We start from the raw sequence: 19798 nt of genomic DNA, 5'->3' as shown, positions 1-19798 counted from the left end.
CACATTGATATTTTTGTTCAATGTCTCTTTTCAGATATTTACCGAATTGTGATTGGGACCCACTTTGACCATTTAGGAATATCAGAGAGTTACTCTCAGTATATTTATGAATACAAGCGACTACAGGAGAAGGTAACAACAAACAGTGGCTTAATTTGTAGAATCAGCTACATTGAAATCAATGCAATTAAAAAAATATATATTGTTCTCAGGATCTGGGCATTACTGACCATCTCTAATTGCCCTTGAGTAGGTGGTGGTGAGCTGCCTTCTTGAACCACTGCAGTCCATGTGGGGTAGGTACACCCACAGTGATGTTAGGAAGGGAGTTCCAGAATTTTGATCCAGCAACAGTGAAGGAACGGTGATATGGTTCCAAGTCAGGATGGTGTGTGGGGCTTGGTGGGGGACTTACAGGTGGTAGTGTTCCTGTACTCTTGCTGCCTTTATCCTTCTAAGTGGGAGAGGTCGTGGGTTTGGAAGGTGCTGTCGAAGGAGCCTTGGTGAGTTGCTGCAGTGTATCTTGTAGATGGTGCACACTGCAACCAGGGTGCATCAATGGTGGAGGGGGTGAATGTTAAAGGTGGTGGATGAGCACGAAGATGAATACTTACAGGACAGGTTCTCAGTCCAAACTGACATGGTAAGTTCCAGTCAGTTTTTCTCAAGTTTCAGTTTAGATTGAGTCAGGCTCCGACATGGAACATTCAAACTGCAAGTAAGTTAAATTGATTCGTTAAAGAGGGAACTGCCTGACAGTGACATTATCTGTCAATCAGCTAAAAGTAGTTTGTTCAATAGGTGTTAATCACTGTAGCAGGAAGTTAAGCTAGTGACTGATCAGAGGTTCTATAGAAGCAGTCAGATTTTCAAGCTGCATGGAGAGAAAACTTTGCCTGAGTGAGATATAGTGTGTGAGATATAGAGATAGAGTGTGAAGGTGGGAATTTGGTTCATGTGGGAATTTGGTGCAGAGGGGGAAAGAGGAATTGACATGCAACATTCTAAAAAGGAAGGAAAGTGATTGGCTGGTCAACATTTTCTCCTTTTCTCATATCTAAGCTAAGGAATTTTAATTGGGGTAAGTATAACATTAATTGAAATAATAAGAATAAGAATCTTCTGAGACTCAGCTAATCTATTAGTAAGGGTTTATTATTAGTTGTAAAGCTTATTAGTAGTGGGGCTGAGTAGCAGTGGGGTTTATTAATTATAAATGAATTAAGAAAAATAAATTAACACATAATAAAGATGGCAGGGCAGGTGATGTGTAGCAGCTGCAGTCTGTGGGAGATGGTGGACGCCAGTGTGATCCACGGCAAACACGACCACAGCAAGTGTCTGTGGCTCGAGGAGTTTCGGCTCAATGATCTGGAGGCTGAACTACAGACACTGCGATGTATCAGAGAGGGGGAAAGCTACCTGGACACTTTGTTCCAGAAGGCAGTCACACCCCTTAAGATAGAATCTTCTGATTTGGTCTGTGGTCAGGGACAGGAGGATGTGACTGTGATTGAGGCAGGTAAGGGGATCGAGAAAGCAAAAGTGGAGGAGCCTCTGCCCTTGCAATTGTCCAATAGGTTTCAGGTTCTTTCAACTTCTCTGCATGAAAGCGAGGGCTGCTGGATGGATGAGGAAACTGACTGTGGCACCACGGTACAGGAAGTCATTCAAACAGGGGGAGTAAATAGGAATGTAGTGGTAGTAGGGGACAGTATAGTCAGGGGGATAGACACAGTTCACTGCAGCCAAGAGCGAGAATCCAGAAGGCTGTGTTGCTTGTCTTCAGGGTTCAGGACATCTACTCAGGGCTGGAGAGGAACCTGCAATAGGAGGGAAAGGTTCCAGTTGTCGTAGTCCCTGTGGGTACCAAAGACATAGATAGGATGAGGAAAAAGGTTCTGTATAGGGAGTATGAGCATCTAAGGGCTAAATTGAAAAGCAGAACCTCAAAGGTAATAATATGAGTTATTAGCTGAGCCACGAGCAAATTGGTGTCGGGTAAATAAGATTAGAGAGTTAAACGCGTGACTCAAAGGTTGGTGTGGGAGAAATGGGTTTTGATTCATGGGGCACTGGCACCAGTACTGGGGAAAATGGGAGCTGTATCGTTGGGACAGACTTCATCTGAACCGTGTTGGGAGCAGTGTTCTGGTGAGTCATATAACTAGTGTGGTCGAGAGGGCTTTAAACTAAATAGTGGGGGCAAGTGATCAAGTGAGGGAAGATGTCATAATTTAAAGAGAGGAGAAGTTAAGAGTGCAAGATGGCACTAAGGATAATGGTAATCAGAGTGTGACAAAAAGGGATGGAGTGTACAAATGTAAGAGTGCGCCATCAGATAAGGCTAGATGTTGTGAATTAAGAGTGGGGGAGGGGGAGGGTGAAGGGAGATTTAGAAAGCCCAAGAGAAAGGCCAATGCATTCAAACAGTATAGTATTATGGGGGTGAAGCTATGAAGAATGGGTCAGGAGACAACAGAGTTTAACAAAAATTGTACATCAGAGAATAAGGTCATTGCAGGGAATTAATGCACTAAACACCTGCAATAAATAAAATAGATGAACTCGTGTCTCAAATAGAGGTTAAATGATTTCGATCTAATCGCCATCTCAGAGACATGGTTACAAGGTGATCAAGGTTGTGAAATAAATATTTCAGGGTACACAATATTTCAGAAAAGCAGGCAGACTGGTAAAGGAGGAAGGATAGCCCTGATAGTAAAGGATGACACATAAGGACATTAGCAAGAAAGGATCTGGCCTCAGAAGATCATGAAGTAGAATCAGTATGGAAAGCAGGAATAGCAAGAATCACAAAATACTGGTGGAAGTGATTTATAGACCCCCTAACAGTCATTATACTGTTGGACAGAGCATTAAACTAGAAATTATTGGAGCTTGTAACAAAGACAGTGTAATAATTGCGGGGTACTTTAATCTTCATATGGACCGGGGCAATGAAATTGGCAAGAGTGGTCTAGCAGATGAGTTTCTAGAATGATTTTGGGACAGTTTCTTGCAGTAATACATTGTGAAACTGACTAGGAATAAAGCTATCTTAGATCTAGTGTTGTGTAATGAAGCAAGGTTAATCAGTGATGTCATAGTACAAGATCCACTGGGAAATAGTGATCACAATACCACTGAATTCCATGTTAAGTTTGAAAGTGACATACTCCAATCACAAATAAGAATCTTATACTGAAAGCCAATTATATAGGTATAAGGGGAGAACTGGCTAAGGTAAATTGGGGAAATAGTCTAAAAGGTGTGGTGGTATATATACAGCGGGAAACCTTGAAAGAAACAATTCAAACCGTTCAACAAAAATACATTCCATTGAAAAGCAAAAACTCAGCAAGAAAGACCTATGGCTCACTCAGGAAGTTAAGGATAGTATTAGGTTAAAAGAAGAGGCTTACAATGTTGCAAAAAAGAGTAACAAGTCTGAGGATTGGGAGTGTTTTAGAAACCAGCAAAGGACGACCAAAAAGTTGATAAAAAAGGAAAAAATAGATCATGGGAGTAAACTCGCCAGTCATAAAAATAGATTGTAAGAGCTTTTATCGGTATAAAAATGGAAGAGAGTAGCTAAAGTAAATGTTGGTAACTTAGAAGCAGAGACAAGCGAAATTATCATGGGGAATGAGGAAATGGCAGAGGCATTGAACAAATATTTTGTTTCTTCATAATAGATGACTCATATTTCATACCAGAAATAGACCTAGGTAACCTAGGGGCTAAAAATGAGTGAGGAAATTATGGAAATTAATATCAGCAGGTGAAAAGTATTGGAGAATCTGAAGAGACTAAAATCGAAATATCTCCCGGACCTGATGGCGTATACCCTAAAAGAGAAAGCTGCAAAGATAGTGGATGTGCTAACTATGAATTTCCAAAATTCCTTAGATTTGGGAATGGTCCCATAAGATTGGAAATTGGTAAATGTTATACAGCTTTCCAAGAAAGGAGGGAGGGAAAAAACAGTGAACTACAGGCCAGTTAGCTTAATATCAGTCATTGGCTCAATGCTGGAATCTATTATTCAGGAAGTCTTAACAATGCACTTTGAAAAGCTCTGTATGATTCGAACAAGTCAACATGGTTTACTAAAGGGAAATCCTGTATGACAAATTCATTAAGAGTTTTTTGAGGATGTAAATAGTAGGGTAGATAAAGGGGAACCAGTAGATGTAGTATACCTGGATTTCCGAAGGATAGTCGATAAGGTGCCACACAAAAGGTTAATCAGCAAGGAGAGCTCATAGAGTTGGGGTAATATCTTTCTTCTCTTTTGGGCCTCCTTATCTCGAGAGACAATGGATACGCGCCTGGAGGTGGTCAGTGGTTTGTGAAGCAGCGCCTGGAGTGGCTATAAAGGCCAATTTTGGAGTGACAGGCTCTTCCACAGGTGCTGCAGAGAAATTTGTTTGTTGGGGCTGTTGCACAGTTGGCTCTCCCCTTGCGCCTCTGTCTTTTTTCCTGCCAACTACTAAGTCTCTTCGACTCGCCACAATTTAGCCCTGTCTTTATGGCTGCCCGCCAGCTCTGGCGAATGCTGGCAACTGACTCCCACGACTTGTGATCAATGTCACACGATTTCATGTCGCGTTTGCAGACGTCTTTATAACGGAGACATGGACGGCCGGTGGGTCTGATACCAGTGGCGAGCTCGCTGTACAATGTGTCTTTGGGGATCCTGCCATCTTCCATGCGGCTCACATGGCCAAGCCATGTATTGGGTAATATATTGGCATGGAAAGAGAACTGGTTAACAGTCAGGAAGCAAAGAGTGGGCATAAACAAGGAATTTTTAAGTTGGCAGGCAGTGAATAGTGGTGTGCCACAAGGATCAGTGCTGGGACCTCAGTTATTTACAATCTATATTAATGACTTCGATGAAGACACAGAGAAAATGAATCTAAGTTTGTTGCTGGCACAAAGGTAGCTGGAAAGGTAATCTGTGGGGGGGCGGGGACACAGAGAGGCTGCAAAAACATATAGACAGGTTAAATGAATGGGCAACTAGATGGAGTATAATGCAGGGAAGTGTGAAGTTATTCACTTTGGTCAAAAGAATAGAAAAGTTGAATATCTTTTAAAAGGTGTGAAACTGATAAGTTTTGCTGTTCAGAGACACTTGGTTTGCTTGTCCAAGGAACGCAGGAACAGCAAGCAATTAGGAAGGCAAGTGGCATGTTGACCTTTATTGCAAGAGGATTGCAGTACAGGAATAAAGAAGTCTTGCTACAATTGTACAGGGTTTTGGTGAGACCACATCTGGAATACTATGTGCTATTTTGGTCTCCACATTTAAGAAAGAATCTACTTGCACTGGAGGCAGTGCAGCAAACATTTACTAAATTGGTCCCTGGGATGAGGAGGTTGTCCTATGATGAGAGGCTGAGTAAATTGGGCCGATATTCTCTGGAGTTTAGAAGAATGAGAGGGGATCTCATTGAAACAGACAGGATTCTGATGGGGCTGGATAGGGTAGATACTGAGATTGTTTCCACTGGTCAGGGAATCTAAAACACGGGGGCACAGTCTCAGGATAAGGGGTCGATCATTTAGGACTGAGATGAGGAGAAATTACTTCATTCAAAGGGTTGTGAATCTTTGGAATTCTCTACCCAGAGGGTTGTGGATTCTCCGTCATTGAATATATTTAAGGTTTGGATAGACAGATTTTTAGTCTCTCAGGGAATCAAGGGATATGGGGAGTGGGTGGGAAAGTGGAATTGAAGCCAAGATCAGCCATGATCGTATTGAATGGCGGAGCAGGCTCAATGGGCCGAATAGTCTACTCCTCCCATTTCCTGTGTTCTTATCCCGTCCTTTGTCCTGGATGGTACCAAATTCTTGAGTGTTGTTGGAGTTGCACTCAAAGAACAAAGAACAGTACAGCACAGGAACAGGCCATTCGGCCCGCCAAGCCTGTGCCGATCTTGATGCCTGCCTAAACTAAAACCTTCTGCACTTCCGGGGACCGTATCCCTCTATTCCCATCCAAGTCATGTATTTGTCAAGATGGCTCTTAAACGTCGCTATCGTACCTGCTTCCACCACCTCCCCTGGCAGCAAGTTCCAGGCACTCACCACCCTCTGTGTAAAGAACTTGCCTCGCACATCCCCACTAAACTTTGCCCCTCGCACCTTAAACCTATGTCCCCCAGTAACTGACTCTTCCACCCTGGGAAAAAGCTTCTGACTATCCACTCTGTCCATGCCGCTCATAACTTTGTAAACCTCTATCATGTCGCCCCTCCACCTCTGTCGTTCCAGTGAAAACAATCAGAGTTTATCCAACCTCTCCTCATAGCTAATGCCCTCCAGACCAGGCAACATCCTGGTAAACCTCTTCTGTACCCTCTCCAAAGCCACCATGTCCTTCTGGTAGTGTGGCAACCAGAATTGCACGCAGTATTCTAAGTGTGGCCTAACTAAAGTTCTGTACAGCTGCAGCATGACTTGCCAATTTTTATACTCTGTGCGCCGACCGATGAAGGCAAGCATGCTGTATGCCTTCTTGACAACCTTATCCACCTGCATTGCCACTTTCAGTGACCTGTGGACCTGTACGCCCAGATCTCTCTGCCTGTCAATACTCCTAAGGGCTCTGCCATTTACTGTATACTTCCCACCTGCATTAGACCTTCCAAAATGCATTACCTCACATTTGTCCGGATTAAACTCCATCTGCCATTTCTCCGCCCAAGTCTCCAACCGATCTATATTCTGCTGTATCCTCTGACAATCCTCATCACTATCCGCAACTCCACCAACCTTTGTGTCGTCCGCAAACTTACTAATCAGACCAGCTACATTTTCCTCCAAATCATTTATACATACTACAAACAGCAACGGTCCCAGCACAGATCTCTGCGGAACACCACTAGTCACATCCCTCCATTCAGAAAAGCACCCTTCCACTGCTACCCTCTGTCTTCGATGACCGAGCCAGTTCTGTATCCATCTTGCCAGCTCACCTCTGATCCCGTGTGACTTCACCTTTTGTATCAGTCTGCCATGAGGGACCTTGTCAAAGGCTTTACTGAAGTCCATATAGATAACATCCACTGCCCTTCCTTCATCAATCATCTTTGTCACTTCCTCAAAAAACTCAATCAAATTAGTGAGACACGACCTCCCCTTCGCAAAGCCATGCTGCCTCTCGCTAATAAGTTTGTTTGTTTCCAAATGGGAGTAAATCCTGTCCCGAAGAATCCTCTCTAATAATTTCCTTACCACTGACGTAAGGCTCACCAGCCTATAATTTCCTGGATTATCCTTGCTACCCTTCTTAAACAAAGGAACAACATTGGCTATTATCCAGTCCTCTGGGACCTCACCTGTAGCCAATGAAGATGCAAAGATTTCTGTCAAGGCCCCAGCAATTTCTTCCCTTGCCTCCCTCAGTATTCTGGGGTAGATCCCATCAGGCCCTGGGGACTTATCTACCTTAATACTTTGCAAGACACCCAACATCTCTTCCTTTTTGATAATGAGATGACTGAGACTATGTACACTCCCTTCCCTAGGCTCATCATTCACCAAGTCTTTCTCTTTGATGAATACTGATGCAAAGTACTCATTTAGTACCTCGCCCATTTCCTCTGGCTTGATACATAGATTCCCTTCTCTGTCCTTGAGTGGGCCAACCCTTTCCCTAGTTACCCTATTGCTCTTTATATACGGATATAAAGCCTTGGGATTTTCCTTAATCCTGTTTGCCAATGACTTTTCATGACCCCTTTTAGCCCTCCTGACTCCTTGATTAAGTTCCTTTCTCCTGTCTTTATATTCCTCAAGGGATTCGTCTGTTCCTCGCCTTCCAGCCCTTCTGAACGCTTCCTTTTTCTTTTTGACAAGGCTCACAATATCCCGCGTTATCCAAGGTTCCCGAAACTGCCAAACTTATCCTTCTTCCTCACAGGAACATGCTGGTCCTGGATTCTAATCAACTGACATTTGAAAGACTCCCACATGTCAGATGTTGATTTACCCTCAAACAGCCGCCCCCAATCTAAATTCTTCAGTTCCTGCCTAATATTGTTATAATTAGCCTTCCCCCAATTTAGCACCTTCACCCGAGGACTACTCTTATCCTTATCCACAAGTACCTTAAAACTTATGGAATTATGGTCACTGTTCCCGAAATGCTCCCCTACTGAAACTTCGACCACCTGGCTGGGCTCATTCCCCAATACCAGGTCCAGAATGGCCCCATCCCTAGTTGGACTATCTACATACTGTTTCAAGAAGCCCTCCTGGATGCTCCTTACAAATTCTGCCCCATCCAAGCCCCTAGCACTAAGTGAGTCCCAGTCAATATAGGGGAAGTTAAAATCACCCACCACTACAACCCTGTTACCTTTACATCTTTCCAAAATCTGTCTACGTATCTGCTCCTCTACCTCCCGCTGGCTGTTGGGAGGCCTGTAGTAAACCCCCAACATCATGACTGCACCCTTCCTATTCCTGAACTCCACCTATATTGCCTCGCTGCACGACCCCTCCGAAGTGTCCTCCCGCAGTACAGCTGTGATATTCTCCTTAACAAGTAATGCAACTCCCCCACCCCTTTTACATCCCCCTCTATCCCGCCTGAAGCTTCTAAATCCTGGAACATTTAGCTGTCCTTCCTTCAACCAAGACTCTGTAATAGCTACAACAACATAGTTCCAAGTACTAATCCAAGCTCTAAGTTCATCTGCCTTACCTGTTATACTTCTCGCATTGAAACAAATGCACTTCAGACCACCAGTCCCGCTGTGCTCCGCAACATCTCCCTGCCTGCTCTTCCTCTTAGTCTTACTGGCCTTATTTACGAGTTCCCCCTCATTTATTTCACTTGCTGTCCTACTGCTCTGGTTCCCACCCCCCTGCCACACTAGTTTAAACCCTCCCGAGTGATGCTAGCAAACCTCGCAGCCAGGATATTTGTGCCTCTCCAGTTTAGATGCAACCCGTCCTTCTTGTACAGGTCCCATCTGTCCCTGAAGAGAGCCCAATGGTCCAGATATTTGAAACCCTCCCTTCTACACCAGCTGTTCAGCCACGTGTTTAGCTGCACTATCTTCCTATTTCTAGCCTCACTGGCACAGGGCACAGGGAGTAATCCCGAGATTACAACCCTAGAGGTCCTGTCTTTTAACTTTCTACCTAACTCCCTAAACTCCCCCTGCAGGACCTCATCACTCTTCCTGCCTATGTCGTTGGTACCGATGTGTACCACAACCTCTGGCTGTTCACCCTCCCCCTTCAGAATGTCCCCTGTCCATCCAGAGACATCCTTGACCCTGGCACCAGGGAGGCAACATACCATCCTGGAGTCTCTTTCACGTCCACAGAAACGCCTATCTGTGCCCCTGAATATAGAGTCCCCTATAACTATTGCTCTTCTGTGCTTTGTCCCTCACTGCTGAACAACAGGGCCAACCATGGTGCCACTGCTCTGGCTGCTGCTGTTTTCCCCTGATAGGCCATCCCCCTCACAACAGCTTCCAAAACGGTATACTTGTTAGAGAGGGCGATAGCCATAGGGGATTCCTGCACTGACTGCCTGCTCCTTCTTGCAGTCACCCATCTATCTGCCTGCACCTTGGGTGTAACCACTTCCCTAAAACTCCTGACTATGACGCTTTCCGCCACCTGCATGCTCCTAAGTGCATCCAGTTGCCGCTCCAACCGATCCATGCGGTCTGTGAGGAGCTGCAACTGGGTACACATCCTGCAGATGTCGTCGTCCGGAACGCTGGAAGAGTCACGGACCTCCCACATCTCACAGGTGAAGCACTTCACCCCTCTAACTGACATTTCTATCACTAATTAATAAATTAATTTAATATAAACACTGATTAAATCCTTACTAAATTGTTATAATTAACTATATGGTCCCTAGTGCTAGATTCCTCCTATAAATATTAAATGCGAACTAAATACAGTAATCTCCTCCCTCTGGTTTAGTTACTCTACTTATTAATTAGTTAATTCGGGTTTTAATCAATTTTTATTGATGTTTTATTTTCAAATTCAGTTAAAAAAAATTCCCTACCAGCTGATCCGGTCACAGCTTTCCTGTGACGTCACTGTCAGTTTTTTTACCAGAGGTAAGTTTTTTATACTCCGCTCTCCGAGTCTTCTCCCAGTCAGCTGTGCTCTTTGGAAGCTCTCGGCTTCCCTCACTCTGAGGACAGGTAGGAAATAAAAGAAGCTCCTCGCTCTCTCCTCACCGAACTTCCTCAGTTACCAAACTTCCACTGTAGCACTCTAATGCAAACAAAGGCAGCACTGTCACATGACTCACTTTTATACTGACTGACTCTCGCCCCCTGAAAACTGGTTTAAGACAGTTCTCTAATTAACAAGGTACAGCTGCAAGCAGAGCCTGAGTGAACCCTGTTTAAAGCTGGTCTAAAACTCACCTTCTCCAACCCGAACAGCAACTGTTAAGTTAATCTGCTAAATAAAAGACAAATTAGATTTCAGATAAAATTAACCCTTAATTATCCTCAGTTACCAAACTTCCACTGCAGCACTCTAATGCAACCCAAGTCAGCAGTCCAGTGCAAACAAAGTCCAGGGAATTTGTGAATATTCCATCACACTCCTGACTTGTGCCTTGTGGACAGTTTCTGGGGAGTCAGGAAGTGAGTTCCTCGATGTTGAATATCTATCAATGAAGAGTGCAGGCGGAGCACCAGGCATACCTCAAAATGAGGTGTCAACCTGGTGAAGCTACAACCCAGGACTATCTGTGTGCTAAACAGTGTAAGCAGCATGCGATAGACAGAGCTAAGCGATCCCATATCCAATGGATCAGATCTCAGCTCTACAGTCCTGCCTAATCCAGTCATGAACGGTAGTGGACAATTAAACAACTAACTGGAGGAGGTGGTTCCACAAATATCCCCATCTACAATGATGGGGGAGCCCAGCACATCAGTACAAAAGAAAAGGCTGAAGCATTTGCAACAATCTTCAGCCAGAGTGCCGAGTTGATGATCCATCTCGGCCTCCTGCTGAAGTCCCCAGCATCACAGATGCCAGACTTCAGCCAATTCGATTCAGTCCATATGATATCAAGGAATGACTGAAGGCACTGGAGGCCATGGGCCCTGACAACATTCCGGCAATAGTACTGAAACCCTGTGCTCCAAAACTCGCCATGCCCCTAGCCAAGCTGTTCCAGTACAGCTACAACACTGGCATCTACCCAGCAACGTGTAAAATTACACAGGTATGTCCTGTAGACAAAAAGCAGGACAAATCCAACCCGGCCAATTACCGCTCCATCAGCCCACTCCCAATCATCAGTCAAGTGATGGAAGGTGTCACTGACAGTGCTATCAAGCGGCACTTGCTCAGCAATAACCTGCTCAGTGACGCTCAGTTTAGGTTCCCCCAGGGCCACTCAGCTCCTGACCTCATTACAGCCTTGCTTCAAACATGGACAAAAGAGCTGAACTCAAGAGGTGAGGTAAGAGTGACTGCCCTTGACATCAAGGCAGCATTTGACCAAGTCTGGAATCAAGGAACCCAAGCAAAACTGAAGTCAATGGGAATCAGGGGGAAAACTCTCCGCTGGTAGGAATCATATCTAGCACAAAGGAAGATGGCTGTGGTTGTTGGAGGTCAATCATCTGCGCTCCAGGACATCACTGCAGGAGTTCCTCAGGGTAGTGTCCTCGGCCCAACCATCTTCAGCTGCTTCATCAATGACCTTCCTTCAATCATAAGGTCAGAAGTGGGGATGTTCGCTAATGATTGTACAATGTTCAGCACCATTCACGACTTCTCAGATACTGAAGTTGTCCGTTCAGAAATGCAGCAAGACCTGGACAATATCCAGGCTTGGGCTGATAAGTCGCAAGTAACATTCGTGCCACACAAGTGCCAGGCAATGACCATCTCCAACAAGAGAGAATCTAACCATCTCCCCTTGACATTCAATGGCATTACCATCGCTGAATCCCCCACTATCAACATCCTGGGGGCTACCGTTGACCCGAAACTGAACTGGACCAACCACATAAATACCATGGTTACAAGAGCCGGTCAGAGCCTAGGCATCCTGCGGCGAGTAACTCACCTCCTGACTCCCCAAAGCCTGTCCACCATCGACAAGTCAGGAGTGTGATAGAATACTCTCCACTTGCCTGGATGGGTACAGCTCCAGCAACACTCAAGAAAGTCGACACCATCCATTACAAAGCAGCCCGCTTGATTGGCACCCCATCCACCAACATTCACTCCCTCCACCACTGACGCACGATGGCAGCAGTGTGTACCATCTACAAGATGCACTGCAGTAACGCACCAAACTCCTGAGGCAGCACCTTCCAAACCCACGACCACGAGCACCTCAGCAAATGCATGGGAACAGCACCACCTGCAAGTTCCCGTCCAAGTCACGCATCATCCTGACGTGGAACTGTATCGCTGTTCCTTCACTGTCACTGGGTCAAAATCCTGGAAGTCCCTTCCGAACAGCACTGTGGGTGTACCTACAAGAAGGCAGCTCACCACCACCTTCTCAAGTGCAGTTATGGGTCAGCAATAAATGCTGGCCTTGCCAGTGATGCCCACATCCCATGAAACGAATCATAAAAAATCTAGTCTCTGACCTGCTTCGGGGCCACTGTATTTGCCTGGCTGGTTCAGTTCAGAATCTAGTTCATGGTAACTTCCGGGATGCTGATAGAGAGGGATTCAATGTTGGTAAACCCATTGAATGTCAAGGGCAGATGGTTAGATTCTCTCTTGTTGGAGGTGGGCATTGCCTGGCATTTTTGTGGCGCAAATGGTACTTGCCTTTATCAGCCCAAATCTGAATGTTGCCGAGTATTTGCTACTTGTGGGTTTCATTATCTGAGGAGTTGTAAATGGTACTGAACACTGTGTAATCATCGGTGAACATCCCCACTTCTGACCTTATTAAGGAGGGCAGATCATTGATGAAGCAGCTGAAGGCTTGGGCCTAGGACACTATCCTGAGGAACTCCTGCAGTGATGTCCTCGAGCTGAGATGATTGGTCTCCAACAACCTCAGCCATTTTCCTTTGTGCTGTGTATGACTCCAAACAGTGGAGAACCTTTCCCCTGATCGTCACTTACTTCAGTTTTACTCTGGGCTCCTTGATACCACACTCTGCTAAATGCTGCCTTGCTATCGAGAGCTGTCACTCTCACCTCCTCCATAGAACTGAGATATTTTGTCCGTGTTTGGATCAAAGCTGTAATGAGGTCTGGAACCAAATAGCCTTGACGGAATCCAAACAGTGTCAGTGAGCAGGTTACTGGTGATTGACAGCATTGTCGATGACCCTTCCATCACTTTGCTGATGATTGAAAATAGACTGACGGGGCAATAATTGGCCAGATTGGATTTGTCCTGCTTTTTGTGGACAGGACATACCTGGGCAATTTTCCACTTTGTCAGGTAGATGCCAGTGTTCTAGCTGTACTGGAATGAGCCTGGCCAGAGACACGGCTAGTTCTGCAGCACAAGTCTTCAGCGCTCTAGCTGGGATCTTGTCAGGGCCCATAGCCTTTGCAGTATCCAGTTCACTCAGTTGTTTCTTGATCTCAAGTAGAGCGAATTGAATTGACTGAAGACTGGCATCTGTGATGGGGCTCTCAAGAGGAGGTCAGGGAGTTCCAGGATTGGGACCCAGTGACGATGAAGGAATGTCAGTAATAATGGATGTTTGAATTCTCACTGGAGAATTCGTTTTTAAATGTGATGGTTTTTGTCTGATGGATCATGATGTTGGCTGCTTTCAGTCACAGTACTCGTGGAATTAAAAACAAGGTTCATTGCTGAAAATGGACCAGCTTGTTTTGATCCAGTATGACTCGAGGTTTAGACGTTGGCCTGGGCTCTCTGCCCCTCCCCAATGAATTGGGTGAATGTCTCTGGGGAGTGGGGTGCAGGACTGAAACATCACTGAAATGTATTCAATACAGGAGGCAGGGTTTAGGTGAGAGACCTGTCACAATGAGGGAATGCAGGTAGCATGGCCTTCTCAAGGGTGCTAACCTTGTCCCAGTGTGTTGTACTCTTGTCTCTGAGTGAGAAGATGGTGGGTTCAAGTCCCATTCCAGAGGGTGCTGCATTGTTGGAGGTGCCATCTTTCAGATGAGACGTGAAACTGTCTGCCCTCTCGGGTGGATGTAAAGGATTACATTGAACTATTTTGAAGAGTCAGTGAGTTCCCCCCTGTGTCCTGACGAACATTTATCCATCAATCAACACTTAAAAGCAGATTATCGAATGATTTATTTAATTGTTGTTTGTGGCAGCTTGCTGTGCAAAAATTAGCCTCCAGGTATTTGTATAAACTTCTATTTATACAAAATCTTTCCCAACCCCAGAGTATCACAGAGTGCGTCACAGCCAATGAAATGTTGTAATGTAGGAACCATGGCAGCCAATTTGTGCACAGCAAGCTCCCACAAATAGCAGCGAGAGAAATGATCAGATCCTTTTTTTTTGTGAATGTTGATTCAGATTTGTGATGTAGAACATATAATCACTTTGTCTAGGTTATAATTGCTAATTAAAACCTATCTCTCTCTCTCTCCTTTTTCTCTCAGTTTAAAAAGTTGTCAGCAAATACCATGATGGAAAAGCATATCATGTTTACCATTTCGAATGAATGGAAAGGAGATAAGATAGAGGAGACAAAATGTGTTCTCGCTTTGTACGCACTGGAAAATATGGTCAGAAACATCGACCAATACATGAAAATAACACAGCAATGAGTAAACCTAATCTAATGCTGAACTGTATAATAAATCCTATTTCTGTATCATCGTGACTGACTTAGTCCAGTTCCAAAAATCTCAACATGAAAATCCATTATCCTCTCAATGGTGTTTTAGAAATTTACAGTTTAGTGGGGTTAGAATGTGAGGTTATAATGTATTTACTGTCCATTCTATACAAGTTTACACAGATGTAGTCAGAGAATATTAAAGCACAGAAAGAGGCCAGTCAGCCCATCATGCCTGTGCTGGCCCTTTGAGTTATCTGATTAGTCCCACTTCCTCCCTGCTCTTATCCTGTAGTTCTCCAATTTTACTTTCCTTTTTCAAGCCCAGCTGTGCCAAGAATCATGTCGACTGCACCTTCAGGCCTTAAATCCAGAGGAAGTTAGAAGCCTTGCCAAGTGTCTCCTGATACTGATTGAATAATTTTTATACTGTCGCTTATATAATAAATATTCTGTAATTGCTTTATATTCTATGCAAGTCTTTTTTCATGAAGGAATCTAAAGTTTTATTTAGTTTTAACAATCAAGCCTGGTGTCAGCTGGACTCAAACAAAAGAAAATTTACAGGAAATCTGAAATAAAACCAGAAAATGCTGGAAATACTCAATAGGTCAGGCAGAATCTGTGAGGAGAGAAACAGGGTTAACATTTCAGGTCAATGACCTTTCACCAGATGTAGAGGAGATCACATCGTGAGCAGTAAATACAGTATGCTCAATTGAAACAAGTATAATAGCTGTTTCACCTGGAAGGGGTGTTCGGGGAAAGTGCGAAGGTAGGAGGTCAAAGGTCAGGTATTGCATCTCTTGTGCTTACATGGGAAGGGGAGGGTTTATTGAGGAGTGGACTAGTGTGTTACAGAGGGAACGGTCCCTTCAGAATGCTGAAAGGAGAGGGGAAGATATGTCTGTTGGTGTTGTCACAGTGAAGGTGGTGGAAATGGCAGAGGATGATCCATTGAATGCAGAGGCTGGTGGAATGGAAGGAGAGAACAAGAGGAACTCAATAATAGTTCTGAGACGGAGGGGAAGGGATGAGAGCAGAATGGAACGGACACGCCTGAGGTTCCTGTCAACCATGGTGGAGGGGAATCCTCGGTTGAGGAAAAAGGAAGACATAACAGAATGCTGGGATGGAAGATTGCATCGTCAGAGCTAACGGAGTTCGGAGAAATTGGGAGAATGAAATAGCATCCCACAGGAAGCAGAGTGCAAGGAAGTGTAGTTGAGGTAGCTGTGTGTGTATCACTGGGCTCACACTGGTCGACAGCCTATCCTCAGAAATATAGATAGAGAAATTGAGGAAGAGAAGGGAAGAGTCGGAGATAGACTATGTGAAGGCAAGGGAAGGGTTCAAATTGGAGCAAAGTTAATGAAATGTGTCTAGAGGAGGGTTGAATGGTTACAGCAGAACCATTACCAGCACCTGCTGTGCAAGAAAATGGAGCATTAGTTATGATCTGAAGTTATTGAACTCAATGTTGAAGCCGGTAGGTCACCAAGTGCCTTATTGAAAAAGGAGGTGCTGTTCTTTGAGCTTCATTGGAACAGTGTGGGAGGCTGAGGACCGAGAGATCAGACTGGAATTGGTGCAGTGAATTAAAATGACAGGCAGCGGGAAGCTCAAGGTTACGTTACTGACTGAATGGAGGTGTTCCAGAAAGCGATTACACAATCTGTTTTAGGTCTCCTCAGTGTCGAGGAGACCACATCATGGGCTGGAAGCACAGTATATTAAGTCAGAAAGAATACAAGTAAATCACTGTTCCACCGAGAATAAGATTGAGGCCCTGCACAAGCTTAGTATAATAATGTGCATCAGGAGATAGTCACAGGTGACAGATTAAATACAATTTCAAAATACTTATGTATGCAAAAGTGTAAACACAAGAACACAAGAAGCGGGAGCAGGAGTAGACCATATGGCCTATTGAGCCTGCTCCACTAATCAATATGATCATGACTGATCTTGGGCTTTAATTCCACTTTCCCGCCCATTCACCATATTCCTTGTTTTCCTGAGAGACCAAAAATCTGTCTGTCCCAGCCTTAAATATATCTGCAAGTGATTAGAGAAATGTTGTGCATACAGAGAAATGTGGGTAGAGATTTCAACACATCAGGGCCTCCAATTCTGAATGAGAAATAAAATGAGAGATATTTGGGGAATGGGTTAGGAACTGGAGCTGATTAGCTGCTGGATCATTCCGGAATGTGAAGAGGCTCTGTGGAAACAGCTGAAAGGTATGAACACTCCAAGTGGTGTCCTTATAGGTGAAGGACTAACAGCAGTGTTACCAGTAAGGGAAATAGTAGATGTCATGAGAGTTTTATTATTGTAGTGAAACATGGCGGCATCCAGGGTGGTGGTCGTGTAAGGATGGGAGAGGAATTCACCGCAGAGAGAGGGGAAACGGCTGGCAATCCAGGAAAGGAATGCTGATGAAGACCCTGCCAGTGGTGGCCAGGCTTGGCCAACTGGACAGGAAGGCCACTTGGCTGTGTTTGGGGAGCCCGTCCACGGTGACAATCAGGAGAAAGAGCGGCCACGTGGTCCCGGCAGCGGCTCCCGCTCACTCGGCGACTCCGCGCTGTTTCCACACATACCTTCCCCACAACTCCGGCTTGGCTCCCGGCTCCCGGATCCCGATCCCGATCCCAGTAGCAGTACACCATGATAAAAGGGACAATGGTGGGAGCTGATGGAATGTTTTATTACCTGCACCCCCTCCCCCACCGCTCCCAGCTCAGCCCCCTCGCACCCCCTTCCCCTACCCAGCTCGCACCCCCTTCCCCCACCCCCCTCGCACCCCCTTCCCCCACCCCCTGCACACCGCCTTCCCCCATCCCCCTCGCACCCCCTTCCCCCACCCCCTCGCACCCCCTTCCCCCCGCCCCTCTCGCAACCCCTTCCCCCCATCCCCCTCGCACCCCCTTCCCCCCGCCCCCTCGCAACCCCTTCCCCCCACCCCCCTCGCACTCCCTTCCCCCCACCCCCCTCGCACTCCCTTCCCCCCGCCCCCCTCGCAACCCCTTCCCCCCATCCCCCTCGCACCCCCTTCCCCCCGCCCCCTCGCAACCCCTTCCCCCCACCCCCCTCGCACTCCCTTCCCCCCACCCCCCTCGCACTCACTTCCCCCCGCCCCCCTCGCAACCCCTTCCCCCCGCCCCCCTCGCAACCCCTTCCCCCCACCCCCCTCGCACCCCCCTCCCCCAACCCCTCGCACCCCCTTCCCCCCACCCCCCTCGCACTCCCTTCCCCCCACCCCCCTCGCACTCCCTTCCCCCCACCCCCCTCGCACACCCTTCCCCCCGCCCCCCTCGCAACCCCTTCCCCCACCCCCCTCGCACTCCCTTCCCCCCGCCCCCCTCGCAACCCCTTCCCCCGCCCCCCTTGCAACCCCTTCCCCCCACCCCCCTCGCACCCCCCTCCCCCAACCCCTCGCACCCCCTTCCCCCCAACCCCCTCGAACCCCCTTCCCCCATCCCCCTCGCACCCCCTTCCCCAACCCCTTGCACCCCCTTCCCCCAACCCCCTCGAACCCCCTTCCCCCACCCCCCTCCCACCCCCTTCCCCCACCCACCTCGCACCCCCTTCCCCCACCACCCTGGCACCCCCTTCCCCCAACCCCTTGCACCCCCTTCCCCACAACCCCCTTCCCCCACCCCCTCGCAACCCCTTCCCCCACCCCCTCGCACCCCCTTCCCCCACCCACCTCGCACCCCCTTCCCCTACCCACCTCGCACCCCCTTCCCCTACCCACCTCACACCCCCTTCCCCCACCCTCCTCACACCCCCTTCCCCCCACCCCCCTCGCACCCCTTCCCCCAACCCCCTCGCACCCCCTTCCCCCCACCCCCTCGCACCCCCCTCGCACCACCTTCCTCCCCACCCCCTCGCACCCACTTCCCCCCAACCCCCTCGCACCCCCTTCCACCACCCCCTCGCACCCCCTTCCCCCCACCCCCTCGCACCCCCTTCCTCCCCACCCCCTCGCACCCACTTCCCCCCCACCCCCTTCCCCCACCCCCATCGCACCCCCTTCCCCCCACCCCCTCGCACCCCCTTCCTCCCCACCCCCTCGCATCCCCTTCCCCCCCTCCCCCCTCGCACCCCCTTCCCCCACCCCCACCGCACCCCCATCCCCCCACCCCCTCGCACCCCCTTCCCCCACCCCCTCGCACCCCTTCCCCCCCACCCCCTCGCACCCCATTCCCCCTCACCCCCCTCGCACCCCCTTTACCCCACCCCCCCAGCACACCCTTTCCAGCTCCCCCATGCACCATCTTCCCCTTGCAACCGCTTCCCCTGCACCGATCTCCCCTACCCTCTGCAGCCCCCCTCCCAGCTCCCCCACACCCCCTTCCCTCCACCCCTTCCCACCCCACTCCTCCTCCTCACAGCCCCTCCCCTCCCCCGCACCCCCTTCCCCCCACCTCCTCCCACCGGCATCCACATACCCCTGTGTAGGGGCCCTAACAACCCCACAGCCTTGTGGGCGTCTCGGGAGAGACCAAGGCTAAGGGAGTAAACCCTAACAGGGCGGCGCAGTGGTTAGCACCACAGCCTCACAGCTCCAGCAACCCGGGTTCGATTCTGGGTACTGCCTGTGTGGAGTTTGCAAGTTCTCCCTGTGTCTGCGTGGGTTTCCTCCGGGTGCTCCAGTTTCCTCCCACATGCCAAAGACTTGCAGGTTGGTAGGTAAATTGGCCAGTATAAATTGCCCCTAGTATAGGTAGGTGGTAGGGAAATATAGGGACAGGTGGGGATGTGGTAGGAATATAGAATTAGTGTAGGATTAGTATAAATGGGTGGTTGATGGTCGGCACAGACTTGGTGGGCCGAAGGTCCTGTTTCAGTGCTGTATCTCTAAATAAAATAAAAAAATAAAATCTGGAGCGGAACCCCAAAGGCGGTCATGTGTCACCTTTGGCATGTTTCCGGCAGTTGCTCTGGACCCCACCAGGAAGGCCGAGAGGGGGGTTTTGACGCTTGGGCAACTCACAACCTCCATA

At 47.7% G+C, this 19798-nt stretch overlaps 1 protein-coding gene across 1 annotated transcript in view; it reads left to right on the top strand.

The window, feature by feature from the left end:
* LOC137364488 (uncharacterized) overlaps positions 1–15249 on the top strand; it is a 198067-nt gene extending 182818 nt beyond the window's left edge. Inside the window, exons 4-5 of the mRNA XM_068027676.1 lie at positions 35–132; positions 14605–15249. Coding sequence (XP_067883777.1) covers positions 35–132; positions 14605–14772 — 266 coding nt within the window. The 3' untranslated portion in view covers positions 14773–15249. The remainder of the gene's footprint in view (positions 1–34; positions 133–14604) is intronic.
* Positions 15250–19798: the final 4549 nt, after the last annotated feature.

The sequence above is a fragment of the Heterodontus francisci genome, unplaced genomic scaffold (genome assembly GCF_036365525.1).
Source record: "Heterodontus francisci isolate sHetFra1 unplaced genomic scaffold, sHetFra1.hap1 HAP1_SCAFFOLD_874, whole genome shotgun sequence".
Classification (NCBI taxonomy): Eukaryota; Metazoa; Chordata; class Chondrichthyes; order Heterodontiformes; family Heterodontidae; genus Heterodontus; species Heterodontus francisci.
The sequence above is the reverse complement of the archived record's forward strand: the minus strand, read 5'-3'. Positions and strand labels throughout refer to the sequence as shown.